The sequence below is a fragment of the Hordeum vulgare genome, chromosome 6H, assembly GCF_904849725.1.
Source record: "Hordeum vulgare subsp. vulgare chromosome 6H, MorexV3_pseudomolecules_assembly, whole genome shotgun sequence".
Lineage (NCBI taxonomy): Eukaryota > Viridiplantae > Streptophyta > Magnoliopsida > Poales > Poaceae > Hordeum > Hordeum vulgare.
Window position 1 is genome coordinate 532002499 of NC_058523.1, and position 15901 is coordinate 532018399.

General features: G+C 43.8%; 1 protein-coding gene across 1 annotated transcript; it reads left to right on the forward strand.

Moving 5' to 3' along the window:
* The first annotated feature begins 4178 nt into the window (after positions 1 to 4178).
* On the forward strand, positions 4179 to 15672 carry LOC123406380 (guanine nucleotide exchange factor subunit Rich-like). Its single transcript, XM_045099888.1, has 22 exons — positions 4179 to 4532; positions 4647 to 4795; positions 4894 to 4975; positions 5110 to 5525; positions 5964 to 6393; positions 6489 to 6712; positions 7105 to 7300; positions 7384 to 7526; positions 7595 to 7769; positions 7899 to 7952; positions 8152 to 8328; positions 9898 to 10010; positions 10289 to 10471; positions 11010 to 11067; positions 11208 to 11267; positions 11362 to 11403; positions 11486 to 11616; positions 11716 to 11851; positions 11936 to 12013; positions 13817 to 13933; positions 15016 to 15078; positions 15162 to 15672. The coding sequence occupies exons 1-22, from the start codon at positions 4287 to 4289 to the stop codon at positions 15264 to 15266; spliced, it is 3378 nt and encodes a 1125-aa protein (XP_044955823.1). The 5' UTR covers positions 4179 to 4286; the 3' UTR covers positions 15267 to 15672.
* The last annotated feature ends 229 nt before the right edge of the window (positions 15673 to 15901 follow it).

A 15901-nucleotide genomic window follows, 5' to 3' on the forward strand; every position in this document is an offset into this window, starting at 1 on the left:
GGGTTCAAAGTGGTATCAGAATAAAAAATGATGTCAAGAGAGAGAGTGTCTCATCTAGCTATTGTTATGGACACGTAGGTCATGTGGAAACTACTCACACATCATTGAGGAGGCAACAAGGTTGATGAAAAAAAAGCCTCCGTGATGGATTCCCCATGCGACACAGTATCGAGAAAGTTCTTCACATGGGATCACAGAAGAACAGAGTCTGGGCCATTGCGATGCAAGTAATAACCCTAATCTTGCTTATCTGGAATTATATTGAGGAATAACATATCAACAAGTACAATGGGGGGTGACTTCTATATGAGGCCATTGGGTTTCGTTGTGGTCGAAATTGATGGAGTGGCTTAGATCGAATATGTTATATGCTAAACTAGACATGGATTTGTTTCCTCTGTCTTGGTCATTGAGATCCAAGACCCCTCCTTCGTCTTGGTCTTGAGGTATTTATGGCGAGCTTTAGTCGATTCATCTTCCCTCTATCTTGTTCTCTAGGTCTGGTAGGACTTGGACTCTTCTTCATCTAATAGTCAAACAACCCCTTTTAGCGGCGGAGCTATAGGCCCGAGTCATGGTACGAGAAAACTTCATTAACTCGTAGTGGGGTTGTTTGTTGTTTTGTTCTTGTTCTAAGGCGATACACGCACCGATGAACTCGTAGGTCATTCAAGAAGGAGGTTAAGGAGCGATGATGCATGGAATGCTACACCGAACAACTGTGAGAGAAGGAGTTAGTACTACAGGAGAAACAATTATTTGAGGATTAATGATGTGTAGTCATTAAACACTCCATGCTTTTGTCTAAATGTTTATTCTTAATAATCAAGGTAACCTCGTGCAACGGTAAGAGCCATCAGTTGGACAACAAACTCTTGATGCAGGCCGCACACTACTCAAGGCATACTTTGGACACCCCCCGCTTCATCACGTAGCAAGCATAACATAGCCGTTATCTTCCAAATCTATGTTTATTATCAAGACAAGACCCCAAGCACAAATATAAGGTTGTGAGAGTAAGACCTCATACACATTCCTATTTTCATCTCAATGTTTACACCCAGAAAGATTATTAAAGGTTTGGTTAAAAAACTAGAATTTAATTCGATGACAATAACTTGTTTGACTCTCTATCGTAGCCCACATCCTCTCAAGGGTTCGATGATCGAGGGTCACTCCTTGAGGAAAAGGTACCGGGGCCTTCTATTATCCAAACAGATCTCAAAGGACACCACTGCTCCAAATATCCACATAATTGACCTTCCTACATGTTCAACACCAAGGATAAATTAGAATCCACAAATGAACATAGCTTTGCATTCATGCATTATTTATTGGCTGCGTACGATGAACATACGTTTACAACATGGGACAGCTGAAACACTTGCATTTTGTAGTGAACTATTTTGGTAATCAAGCTTAAAGCAGTAACAACAAACAAACAATGCACATATTTATAGGATGGTTCAACTACATGCAAATGTCCAAATTACACATGCCCTTATTGATTGCACACTAGTCGAATAAAGAATTACTAGAGCACCTCGAAATGAGGTAAAAATAACTCACATGACTTGCACATATAACTGGCAATGGGCAGCCCGACCCGGACGGCTCGACCCGACCTAACCCGACCAGAAAATCCCGGATCAGGGCGAGCCTAATTGTGCCATCAGACCGGGCTTGGGCTTGTGTAAAACATAATTTTAGTCGTAGCCGGGCCGTGTCGGACTTTCTCGGGGTCGGGCTCGATTTATTAGGCCTGATGGCCGGGATGGGCCGGACTCAGGCCTGGGTTTTTAGCCCCGGGTTTTTTTGGCACGACCCGAAGCCCGACCTAGCTCGAGATAAGCCAAGGTATGCTTGCACACCCAAGAAATTTCCTCATGGTATCAATTGACTAAAAAGTCATCATCTTTCCACACGTGAGCTTATGGTGGCATGAGGGAGACACATCCATTGCTAGCCTGCTCCAATCCTTGTACAACACCTACAACACCAACCAAAACGATTTAATATAGGGGAAACAGTAAATCCTCAAATTGGGAAAAGCTAGAGCAATGCACCCTGCTCCTCGTCGAATCATAGAAGGAACTCTCTCCGTAGTCCCACGATGGCATGGTCGCGCCATGCAGGTAACACCGGCAACGACGTTAAATCTACTATGCGGGGAGAGGGCGAGGGTGAGAGCAGTGACATAGAGACTGAGCTATTTGACCGAAACTGAGCAATATAAACACAACATTTTACTACGGAGTCACCAAATGAGTGACTAAAGAAGTGAATAGCATAGACCATAAGGAATACCATCAACATTGCAATGGTCGTTAACGCGTCACTAGCTCGTCAAATAGGAACAAGGTGGCTGCCAGCGGATGCCTAGTGATTGGCCAAGGACCTTTATGTCACATGTGTGCCAAGTTTGCGACCATGATACGTATGATTATGCACCAAAGCGTATCATACACTTCAAGTTTGCGACATGCACACTATTTAACTATCATACACTTCAAGTTTGCGACATGCACACTATTTAACTCTGAAAGAGTGCATTAATTCGATGATTGAGTTGCCATGCCATGTGCATACAAGAGCGAACATGACGTTGCCTTCCTATGCGACTATGCCAGGCATGTCTCTCTGTCTTGTCGACCGGCCGGGGCGCTGCCCAGTGCCCTTGGCTACATACATCTTTCAGTTCACACACAACTCATCTTTCCATTTTTCGCGAGCAACGAACGACCCATTGCTTGTCGTGGTGCTAAATCTGACAGTGAAGGTGGGAGGGAGGGGGAGGTATGAATGGAGTTTGATCTATCGAAACGCAATGGGGACATAATAATATATACACGTGTTACTACTAGTAGTGGGCTGTCAATCACCTATAATCAATCCAAGTCATTACTAGATAGTTGAAGGGACCTTTGCGACAATGCATTCTATGTAAACACGCCTAAGGAATCTATCTAAAGGTTTATAGTCTCCGCGTACCCATACGTAAACTTAAATCACACAAAGACATGACTAGTATTTTTACCTTCTCCATCGAGGGGTCCTAACTTGTATACATTCTTGTGTCTCCAATCACGTCTCGTCAGACCAAACTCCGTTCATACCCCCCTTTCATTGTCAAATTGAGCACCACGACACATACCAACCCACATGTTTATCACCCCCTAGGAAACAACATGGTGTCACAAACACACTTCCATATATACTTGGTATGTCAAAGATACTGTCACGTCGATAAAATATGCGGAAAATCAAGTACAATCTGAGGCAGAGATATGATCCACGACCTAGGGATCGGGCCCCGAGGATTGAGTCCCAACTCCTTTGCGGTTACCACACACGTAAGGTACAAATCCAAGGTAGTTTTCGAAGCCGGCTCAGGCCTGCTATCGGTTTGACACTATCCGTGACTACAATGTCATATGTTATTAGACGGAGTTTCTTGAAAAGATAAAATTAGACAGAGCAAGTTTATACATCGGCTTTTACCGTTTCTTGAGTTCGATGACTAATTTGCTTCCACCTGGACAATATAATTTACCGCATGTGGTTTTCACTCTTGTACCCGATCATTTTTCCCCGAGGGAAAGTACTTGATCTCTTTTATTGTCGATTGAACGAGGCAAATCTTTTTGACCTTGGTTTGAAGTACATCTGGGCATGGACAGCCAGGCCCGGCCGACCCGACCCGAAAATCCCGGGCCCGGCCGGGCTCAGGTCTGAAAAGTAAGCCCGAAGAGCAGACCGAGCCGGGCTCAGGCTTGCAAAACGTATTTTTTAAGTCTAGAACGGGCCGGGCCTGTCGGGCTTTACCAAGCTTTGCATGTTCGGGCTGGGTTCGGGCCCGATTTGTTAGGCCCGACGGCCGGGCCGGGCCGGGCTCGGGCCTGAGTTTTCCCGTTCGGACTTTTTAAAGCCCGGTCCGACCCGGACTATGCCCAGGTTTAGTTTGTAGGAACGGTCCTGTCACGGTGATCCTCCTCCGCTGCCATCGACTTCGCCGTTACATGAAGCGAAATCAGCAGCGATCTGATCTGATGGCCAGGAATCTCCGATCTGATCCCGAAATAAACTAATTGTGTTTGTAGATAAAGAAAAGAAAAAGGGCGAGGGAGCGAAAAGGCAAAACAAAAAAGAAAGAAACCGGTGCGCATCTCCCGCATCGCCTCGCCCCACCAGCCTCCTCCCCCGTCCCTCAGATCTCCCCCGACCCGCGCCGCATCTCGCCCGGCCGGACGACGCCCGCCGGCGAGGGGGGGCCGCTCGCCGCCGCGATGTACATGGCGTACGGGTGGCCGCAGTCGATCCCGCTGGACCCGGGCGAGTCCGACGGCGCGGTCCTCCTCCGCGTCCTCGGCCGCCTCCTCCTCGCCGTCTGCCCCGCCTCGCTCCACCTCTGGTCCGCCTCCCACCACAAGGTCCGCCTCGCCCGCCTCGACCGCTCCCCGGACTCCCTCGCCGCGCACGGCCCCAACGCCGACGCCGTCTGGAGCCCCGACGCCAAGACCGTCGCCGTCCTGGTCAGCCTCTCCCCGCTTGCTCCGCGCCAGCTCCCTCCCTCTCTCTCTTCCGCTCAACGACTCACTTCCATGCGTGTGTGTGTGACTGTGTGTGTGTGCGTGTGCTGTGCGCAGACCTCTTCCTTCTACCTCCACATATACAAGGTGCAGCTCTCGGGGAAGCCGCTGATCGTCGGGGGCAAGCAGCTCCCCGGGCTCTGCCTCGCCGGTCTGTCCCAAGTAATCGTCGAGAAGGTCCCTCTCGCCAATGACATTTCTGTAACGTACGGTATCCGGCCACTGCTCCTTACCCCCAGACACGAGAGCCAACAAAAATTCCTGCTGCGGGGAGCTAATGTGTCAGTATGGTATCATGTTTCAGGAGCAATTTCGCGTGCGACAGCAAGAGCATGCTCCTTGGACTGTCCAATGGGCACTTGCAGGTCGTGTCCTGGAATGCTGAGGTACATGGAAATGCATACTGCTTTTGTTTCTTGTAAGTCGCCCGTTAGAAGCGAAGCGTGTACTTGTGCCATCTTTGCTTCCTACTTGCTATCTTAAGCATGCTGCATGTGTTGTTGTTGTTCTTGCTTGCCAGTTCTCGGACAGCTTCAAGCTTCGTTGCTCCGCATGCTCGCCCGACAAAACTGCTGCCGTTGTAGATGCTTTGGTGTTTGATCCGCCTAGCTTGCGAGGAAATTCTAATGCAAGGCCTGCTCCCTGCTGCACAGGGGATTTTGCTATCGTCCATGTTGAGTTGTCGGTGAAGCTAAGATTGCTAGTTGCTGTGTACTCAGACTGTCAGGTTGCGCTTTGTACGGTTGGCAAGAAGGGATTAAAGCAAACCAGCGGCATCAGGGTAGACAGATGGTTGAACACTGTCGATGCAATGTGTACTTCTGTGGCTTCCGAACAGCAGATTCTTGCCGTCGGGTGCAGCAGAGGTGTTGTTGAATTGTATGACCTGGCTGAGAATGCGCGGCATATACGCACTCTTTCTTTGTTTGACTGGGGGTAAGCCTCTCATACAGATATATGTTTTTTCTTAAGCTGTTAAGAACAAGTTGCATTGGTTGTTCTGAGTTCTGACGACCTAACTTTCTGGCAGTTGGTTGCAAATTTGTACTGATTTAGGAAACCCTTCTTACATGTAATGAAACATTAGTGGAATTTTGAGACATTTTGTTACTTTATTTACTAGACGTCGTCATCTCAAAGTGTTGCAAATTCCAGTGAATTTTGAGTGCCTGATTGTATTGGTTAAGCACCTAATGTCAATATTGTCTTTTCGTGCATACATTTAAACATGTCATTTTGCCAGAAATGTCAATGTTTCAACATTTTGTTTTGTCATTTGCGACTGAAGTGTACTGATTTAGTAGCAATTTTTTCCAGTTATTATTCAATTGAAGCTGTGATAACTGTTCTTTTTTCTTGGATAAAAATTTGTAGGTATTCAGTGGAAGATACAGGTCCTGTTACTTGTATATCTTGGACGCCTGACAATTGTGCTTTTGCAGTTGGATGGAAATTTAGGGGACTTACTGTTTGGTCTGTATCTGGATGTCGGTTGATGTGCACATTTCGTCAAGCTGGATCGAATTCTGCTTTGTCTCCAATGGTTAAACCTAATGCCCAAAAATTTGAGCCTCTAATGGGTGGGACATCACACATTCAGTGGGATGATTATGGATATAAATTATTTGCAGTTGAAGAGAGCTTATCAGAAAGGGTTCTTGCTTTCTCATTTGCCAAATGTTGCCTCAACAGAGGACTTTCGAGCACAACATATACTCGCCAGATTCTTTATGGTGAAGATCGAATCCTATTAGTGCAACCTGATGATACTGATGAACTTAAGATATTACATCTTAATGTTCCAGTTAAGTCTTCGGTTTTATTTTTGATCTGCTTATTAGGTAAAACGCAACATATGTTGACGTATGGCTCATTGTAATACTTATCTTTTGGAAGCAGGTGTCCTATAGTTCACAGAACTGGCCAGTTATGCATGTAGTTGCAAGTGATGATGGCATGTACTTGGCAGTTGCTGGCTCTCGTGGCCTAGTGCTGTATGATTTGCGAAACAAAAGATGGCGTTTTTTTGGGGATGTTACTCAAGAGCAAAAGATTCAATGCAAAGGCTTGTTGTGGCTGGGTAAAATAGTCATCGTATGCAATTATGTCGAATCATCAAACACGTTAGTCTCACTTTCTTACCTTATTTTTTGCTATCTGGTAACTGTCTCAAGTCTGAAACTTTCTGCGCATGGAAGCTGTTTAGTTATGTACTCCCTCCGTCCCAAAATAACTGTCTCAAGCTTAGTACAAATTTGTACTAGAGCTAGTACAAAGTTGAGACACTTATTTTGGGACGGAGGGAGTATTTGAACTGAGCTTCATGCTTTGAACAAGTGCTTGAACTCACATAGATACTGTCTGAACCTAACAGTTTGTTATATGTCAAAAGAATCATTAATATTTTTCTATTCTCAGTGCTTCGTTACCTATTTAAATACCACTTATCTCTCACACGTGTATGACTTGCTATTTAGCATTTAACTATATGACACGTTCACTGCATTTGTCTTAGGTACGAGCTGCTCTTTTTCCCAAGATATCACCTTGATCATAGCTCCTTACTTTATCGGAAACCACTGCTTGGTAGACCCATTGTCATGGATGTCTTTCAGGATTACATTCTCGTTACCTACAGTCCATTTGATGTGCATATATTCCATGTGATGATCTCGGGAGAATTGTCACCTACCAGTAGTCCAGTTTTACAGGTGACGTGAGAATTTTGCATCCTCAATGTAGATTCTTTTGTTAGCTTCTGCCTTATAATGTGCATTTCTCTATGATTAAACAGCTTTCAACAGTTAGAGAACTTTCAATTATGAGTCCAAAAAGCCCACCTGTTTCAATGCGCTTGATTCCTGAACCAACTGATGAAGGTGTGCTGAAGCAAGATACAAATGGATCTTCTAACCTGTCGTCCCAACAACCTTCAAGGTATATTTTAATCCAGATGTCACCTGGTCCTATTCTCCTTGATTCTTATTTGGCTTGCAATATATTAGATGTCTGATCTTGCGGGTGAATGGGGAACTTTCTGTGCTGGACATGGATGATGGACATGAACAAGCACTTACAAATTCAGTTGAACTCTTCTGGGTCGTTGGTTCTCAGAAGGAAGAGAAGGGTAATCTTATCAAAGAGGTTTCATGGCTTGACTATGGCCATCAAGGGATGCAGGTCGGTTTTAGTGGTATTCTTTAATACATATTCTCTCTATTATGCACATGTATTTTTGGGTCATAGATGTTTTTCTCTTTTCAAAATTTTGCTTGCTATCCTTATAATGCAGAAACTGCTTTGTTTTAGGTATGGTACCCATCACATGGAGCAAATCCTTTTAGGCAAGAGGATTTTCTGCAGGTACTGATCTTACTTCTTAGATCTTGCAATGATTTTGATATCTGCTTGGAGTTTACCACCTACTTTTTGTGAAATGTTAATATTTTTTGGGTAAATCTGTTAATAGAAGCTGTAATATTTTCATATGCTGATCTTTTATCAAATGAAAAGCTTTTCATGATGTTATTCTAAATTAAGCATGTCTTATTTGATTCTGTAGTTGGATCCAGAGCTTGAATTTGACCGTGAGGTGTATCCTCTTGGTCTCCTGCCAAATGTTGGTGCAGTTGTTGGTGTTTCTCAGAGGACGTCCTTCTCAACGGCGGAGTTCCCATGCTTTGAGCCTTCTCCAAAGGCGCAAACAATATTGCATTGTTTATTACGGCATCTTCTTCAGGTAGAATTAGCAATGATCGTTCCTCTTTGGTATATGTTTTCTATCAGTTGACCTTATTTAAGATAATAAAGGCAATATTCAGAAACTTTTCCATTAATCTGGTAAGAATGATATTTTTTTTCAGATTCCCACATTAGTCAAATATATGCTTTTGGGACTCCTAGCAGTGCATCTAAATTTGAGTTCTTACATCAGATTAGTGTTAGTACACAACCCGTAAAAAACATGACTTACGCTTAAAAATGAAATGTAAAGGGCAAAATTTGATGAAGATTGCATAAACATTGCTACACACATCCAATGTGATCTATGAATATTTTTTTATGCGTTGTCATCTAAATCCTTTCCCACCATTGATTTTAGCTTGGATAAGTTGCGTTATCTTGCTATCTTACTGAATGAATTTGCAAAGTTAACATGGCTTCTGCCTGTTAATTCATCAACGTCTCTGGTCATCCCGCTCTTTGGAAACTCTTTTTTATAATTTTCTAAGAGCAACTCTAGCAGATCCGCTAAAACCTCGCTGGCCCTTATAATTCTGGACGTTTTACAGGATTTGCGAGTTTTCCGGCCCGAACAGAACCGCTAAAAATGGCTCGGCCTGTAAAAATTGTACAGGCGGCCCGTATATCCCCCCCTCCGCCTATATTTACCTAACAGAGGGCAATTTAGGGTTCGTATCCTCCATTTCCACCACCCCCTCTGCCGCAATCCCTACTCTAGCGTCCATTCCCACTTCGCCGGCGAGCGATTCCGCGCGCACGCATTCATTTCTCGCAGATCCATGGCCGGCGGGGCTCGTGGGCGTGGGGGCCGCGGCGGGTCACTGCCGCAAAAGCATGCCTGGCACGACGTGGGGGCCGGCAGCTCCAGCCGGCCTGCCGTCGAGCCGTGGCGCTCGAAGCAGGCACGCGAACGCGGCGCGCTCTCCCGCAGCGGCGGCCGGGGCGCGTGAGGTCGCTTCCTCGAGATCGGCGACCAACTTTGGCCAACCACCAAGAGATTGCGCGAGGCGGAGATCGATCTCACCGCCGTGAAGGACGCGGTGGCGGCTGGTGATTCTGCCGTGCCATCCGCGGTACCGCAAATTCGTTTTACAGGATCCCTCAAACAAAATTTGTGGAACAGAGTTTCAGTGGATCTGCTAGAGTTGCTCTAAAGATTCACCGGTGAGTCCAGAATAATAAAGAGATAACAAGGAGTAAGCTGTTGTTAAGGTCTAACGAATTTGCAGCCATTGTGCTATCCCTTGGAGAAATGTTTGATACGTTAGGAAGAATGCTGGGATTAATTTTTTATTAGACTGTTATATTATGATATTTGCCTGCTTGAACTGTGTAGCAGGACTTTTGGACATACTTAATGTAAGCATAAAAGAAGATGATTTCACTTACATCAATCTAGGGTTGTTGTCTTCAGAAGGTTAATTTTGTGGCTTTACTATGGAGTTATGTTTACAGCGATGCTTTATTGGACTACTTGCGTCAACTTCCCTATTTTATATTAAATGTGGTATAAATCATTTTCTTGTGCCTCTAAAATTACTTTTCCATTCTATTTATTTAACAGAGAGACAAACATGAAGAAGCTTTGCGTTTGGCAAACTTGTCAGCAGAGAAACCTCACTTCTCTCACTGTTTAGAGTGGCTTCTGTTTACGGTATTTGAAGCAGATATATCAAGGTATTTGATTCTGACTCTTTCACTATGCTCGTAAAATCTACTGCATATTGCAATTTGGAGCTGAAACAAAGATGGAACATGTCATAGTTCATTGTGTATTTTTTTGATAATAAAATTCTTTGAAGTGGATGCCATCCATCAGACCATCACTATAATATTAATGCTGTAACTGGTAGCATGCTTACATCGTTTGTTCACTAAGTTGCTAGCTTTCATGTCATCATTGCTTAAATAATGAATCAAATTCTTTTTCTGATTGGTAACTTTGCTAATTGCAGGCCAAGTGCTTCAAAAAACCAACTTCCACAAAAAAGTGAATCTCCAAAGAAGTCTCTTTTAGAGAAGACATGTGACCTACTTCGAAATTTTTCTGAATATATGGATGTAGTAGTCAGTGTTGCTAGGAAGACTGATGGCCGGCACTGGGCAGATCTTTTCTCTGCAGCTGGACGATCCACAGAGTAAGTGTGCTGCCTTTTATAATGTAGTTGTAACTCTTGCTCTTAGTAATTGTCTTACATCAGCTAGATTGTACATTTGCACACTTCCATATGCCATAGTTGATGTCCATCAACAAGAATCTAAATGATCCATGTTGATTCTGTTGACTTATTAATCACGCTTTGATCCATGTTGATTCTGTTGACTTGTTAATCACGCTAACATGGACTACTTCTATTGTGGGGTCAGAATGACCCTAATTTTGTAGAGCTCAGGGATTTTCTTAGGTTTTTAGAGGATATGTATGTTGCTTGATTTGTATTGGCAGTCATTTTTCATAACTCCATTGATTCCTTATTTGTGTATATAGATACTTGCAGAAGGTTTACTGTTACCAGCCTAGCACCCACGTTTGTATCTTGGGAGTGCAGACTCTAAAAAAATGTTTACGATGTTTACCAACAAACTACTGTGTAGCATCGACAGTGGTTAATAATTGGTTAACATTTGAAATAAATTTAATTGTTGCGTTCTTATATGACTGATCTTCCATGGTAGGATGTTTGAGGAATGTTTCCAACGGAGATGGTACAGGACTGCTGCTTGCTACATATTGGTATGCCCTTCTAGGATATGTTAAATAATATCTGATTCATGATAGTATTGCTCAGAGTTATGCACTAACAAAGATTATTTTCACCATTATTATCATTTAGTTCCGCAAGAATTAGTGCCTAAAATGTTGTATGATTACAGGTCATTGCTAAGCTGGAAGGCCCTGCTGTCAGTCAGTATTGTGCACTCCGTTTGCTTCAAGTAATTCTTTTACCTTGATCATAAGGTGGTTTTGGTCTATGTGCTAGTTGTCTCACATGTTCAAGCTCTCAATTAAGTGTTTGTAACTTTGCAGGCTACACTCGATGAATCTCTGTACGAGCTTGCTGGGGAGCTGGTATGCTTTTTATGCTATGACTTGTCTATTTCCTATATTTATATTCTCCAATGGAATTAAGGAATGTCATTAATGTTCTTAGGTACGCTTCTTGCTAAGGTCTGGCAGAGACTTTGAAAATGCCAATACGGACTCTGAAAAACTATCTCCAAGGTTTATGGGCTATCTTCTATTCCGTTCGCCATACAAGAGACAATCTTCTGACTTGAAAAGGTACATTTTTTAGTTAACTTTAAAAGGTTACGTCGTTTTTTTTGAATGGTTATGGTGCTGTTACCAGAACTTATGTGTTATTATTCCCTATCTGGACAGTAACTCAATGAAAGAACTTAGCCCACATATTAACTCTGTTATGAACATTCTGGAGAGCCATGCTAGCTATTTGATGTCTGGCAAGGAACTTTCGAAGCTCGTTGCTTTTGTCAAAGGGACTCAATTTGATCTTGTGGTGAGATTCTCACCATTCATCATTGTAACAGTTTTATTGATTTAAAAGCCACCTGTTATCATACTTCATTGTAACTTCATGCAGGAATATCTTCAGCGAGAAAGGCAAGGGTCTGCTCGACTGGAGAATTTTGCATCCGCACTTGAACTAATTGGAGAAAAGGTTTTTGTTTAACAATTCATCAAGAATCAATACTTCAATTTTACTTTGTGTTCAATTTTCTTTGCAAAATTGGGAGCCTTTGTCTTGGTCATGTAATAATCATTAATGGAATGACACCTAGTTATTTAGAATTTTTGCTTTGAAAAAACATTTGGACTTGTACTGTATAGGTTACATATTTGAAAAATCTGCAGTCCTGATATGTAAAACTTAGGGCTGTCAATGAGCAGAGCTCGAGTGAATACACCCGGGGCTGAGACACGAATCATAGCCTATCTGAGTCGCAGAATGAAGGGCTTGGCTCGGGCTTGATTAATACCCTGAGCCTAAAGCTAGGCGAGCTCTTGACTCGTCAAAGGCTTGCACACGCCTTTTTGTTTGCGGAGAATATTCTCATGAACCGGTGCTTAATTGCAAAGTGGGCTATAACCCTTGGTGGACTCGTCAAAAGCTAATCAGTTTAGGGCAGTTGATGCCATATCTACTTCTTGGATTAAAACCTCATTCGGGCTTTAACACATTGTTTGAAGAATGGTGGGCTTGGGATTCTAAGTGGACCACTTAGTACAAGTTCTGTCCAGCTTTACCGAACTTCTTGAGCTCGAGCCTCTAAAGCTTGCGAGGTTGAGGTCAGGATTGATCTTGGCTCGTTAGCGTCTCAAGCTGAACTCGAGCTGAGCCTACATTGTCAGAATTTTTGTCCAAAAAGACCACTAGCCGAATGTTATTGTCAAAAAAGACCACATGCGGTATGAAATGCGAGAAAAGACCCCCATTTTTCGTGGCGGCAGGTGCGCCAGGTGACGCGTGGCACCTGCCGCCACGGGCCGAGGCGGCTGTGCCCCGTCGCCACCCGGCGAGGCGGCCGGCCGGGCAGGTGGCACCTGCCGCCACCACTCCAGGCGGCAGGCTGCCCATGCTCTCGTACATGCATGCCTCAAGAGCTGGCTGGCTGTGTTCTCGTACATGCATGCTCTCGTACATGCATGCTGACATGCACAGCATCCCGCCGGCCGCCTGGAGTGCTGGCGGCAGGTGCCACCTGCCCGGCCGGCCGCCTCGTCGGGTGGCGGCGGGGCCCAGCCGCCTCGGCCCGTGGCAGGTGCCACGCGTCACCTAGCGCGCCTGCCGCCACGAAAAATGGGGGTCTTTTCTCGCATTTCATACCGCATGTGGTCTTTTTTGACAATATCATTCGGCTAGTGGTCTTTTTGGACAAAAATTCACATTGTCAAACAGTTGGTCGAGCTTGAACCTTTTTGACAGCCCTAGTAAAACTCTCCATCTCTATTGTGTTTAAATTCAACCAGGTATTGGTCACATTGTAAATGGTATTGACGTTCTTAGTCTTGGAAAAATCATAGTAGTGTTTGCTGCAGTTTTCTCATGCTAATTGTGCTGTGCTCAAAGCTAGAACCTGAATGTTACGGCTGTCTTTCAAGTACCTAGGGAGATGATTTGTTTGAGAAAATCAGCATATCACTTGACAGTATTGAAAATACAAAAGGAATAATAAGCTGAGATGATCTTGTGCAGATCACCTGTTTACTTGGTTCAAGCAGATGCATCACATACCTCGATAGTCGATACACCCTTAGTTGGTTTGAAAGTTTGCAAGTCACACAATAGAAAATATATTATTTTATTTCCATGCTTTTCTTGAATGATAAAGTTCTCACTTGTAATACCCTTGGTTGGTTTGAAAGTTTGCAAGTCACACAATAGAAAATATATTATTTTGTTTCCATCTGCTTTTCTTGAATGACGAAGTTCTCACTTGTAATACTGATGTTCTGATGACAGCTCCAAATGGACACACTTCAGAGCCGGCTAGATGCTGAATTCCTTCTTGCTCATATGTGTTCTGTCAAGTTTAAGGAATGGATCGTGGTGCTAGCAACTTTATTGAGGCGTGCAGAGGTAATACTTCTATAAATCTATGCTTTGACATGGTTAATAATTCTTGTGTGCTAGTTAAAAATGTTTGAAGGGGAGCCTTGGCGCAGTGGTAAAGCTGCTGCCTTGTGACCATGAGGTCATGGGTTCAAGTCCTGGAAACAGCCTCTTGCAGAAATGTAGGGAAAGGCTGCGTACAAGACCCAAAGTGGTCGGACCCTTCCCCGGACCCTGCGCAAGTGGGAGCTACATGCACTGGGCTGCCCTTTTTAGTTAAAATGTTTGAATGTGCTGTTCTTGGTAACCTTGTCATTGCCTTTTGCATCTGGGCTCAAGTTTTTGTTTGCATCCGAACATATATAGCCGGTTCTTCACTGCACACTGGTATTTACTTGCCGCACAACTTGCGCTTAACTGGATGGAGTAATTGTTGCAGAATCCGTTTCTTGGTAACCTTTGTCATTGCCTTTTGCATCTGGGCTCAAGTTTTTGTTTGCATCCGAACATATATAGCCGGTTCTTCACTGCACACTGGTATTTACTTGCCGCACAACTTGCGCTTAACTGGATGGAGTAATTGTTGCAGAATCCGTTTCTTAGATCAGATATTAATCTAGCTGGTGCACTGTTATCAGTGAATAATAGCGTTTCGAGGCGTGATGGTTTGGAGGTGAATTGTTTGAATGTGCTGTTCTTGGTAACCTTGTCATTGCCTTTTGCATCTGGGCTCAAGTTTTTGTTTGCATCCGAACATATATAGCTGGTTCTTCACTGCACACTGGTATTTACTTGCCGCACAACTTGCACTTAACTGGATGGAGTAATTGTTGCAGAATCCGTTTCTTAGATCAGATATTAATCTAGGTGGTGCACTGTTATCAGTGAATAATAGCGTTTCGAGGCGTGATGGTTTGGAGGTGAATTGTTTGGTTTTGCAAAATTAGTCGTCCTTTTTTTTTTTTCCTTTTCCGAGAAAACGCAAAGGACCTTTGTGCTTCATTTCATTGGAAAGGTAGTGTCGGTACATCCTCCTAGGAGGCGAGGTTACATCCTTCATTGCATTAGTCGTCCTTGCTGCTGTAATGCATTCTTTTTATTTTCCTCAGGTTTTGGTGGATCTCTTTCGGCATGATCTGAGGTTGTGGAAAGCATATAGCATCACTCTACAGGTTGGCAAAGCATAAATGGTGCTCGTTTTTCAGGGTTTAAGAATCTTACAAGTGTCTCTGACATGTGTGCAAACCACTTGCAGTCACATGATGTATTCAGCGAGTACCTCGATCTTCTTAGCGCCTTGGAGGAGGAGCTTTCCTCTGATTCAGATCGCATATTGCAAAGCAACGGACCGTTGTCATGATACTGAAAGGATAGCGATTTTGGGTGGCCAACAGTTTTAGCCTGGTGTTAAGTTAACACATACTGTTAGGAGGAGAGAAAGGCGCGGGGAATCGTTTGTAAATAGAGATTATTTGGGGGAGTTCCCCCTTGGAGGCGAGCAAGAGCCTTAGAGGTTAGGACAACAGCCTTTTGTGCAGTGAAATGAGTTAAATCACCATATTGTTGTATCATTTAGTTGCGGCAGAGTGGAGTGTGCATTCTTCCCCTTTCTGTAAGTATGCGGACAATGTACAAAGTACATACTGCCAGTTATGAGCATCCAGTCGTTTTTTTGTTACTCTATCATGTGTAAGCTTACCTGCTGAGTTGAATGTATGGATTTGTTGCAAAAACGTCATAATGCCTAATGGATCACCTTATTAGTACATTTTGGTCTTGTGACGACGTCGCTTCGATTTATGTCTGTTGTCATCTCAAATAGAAGTCTTTTGGCTCTAATCCTGCCTCAATGATGCTTGTGGTGATGTTGCCGAGTAGCTTGCAAGTTTTCATCCCAGTTGTTCTTTATGGATAGCTTGGGAAGTTTTCATCCCTGTTGTTCTTTATGGGTGATGATTGTTTATTTTTGTCGTCTGCGGATGGTTCCATGTGCAT

Excerpts from the sequence above, each read along its gene's own strand:
- LOC123406380 (XM_045099888.1), top strand. The coding sequence starts at position 4,287 with ATGTACATGGCGTACGGGTGGCCGCAGTCGATCCCGCTGGACCCGGGC. Across the intron at positions 5,526-5,963 it reads CTTTCTTTGTTTGACTGGGG|GTATTCAGTGGAAGATACAG; the intron begins GTAAGCCTCTCA and ends AAAAATTTGTAG. Across the intron at positions 10,472-11,009 it reads GCAGCTGGACGATCCACAGA|GATGTTTGAGGAATGTTTCC; the intron begins GTAAGTGTGCTG and ends CTTCCATGGTAG.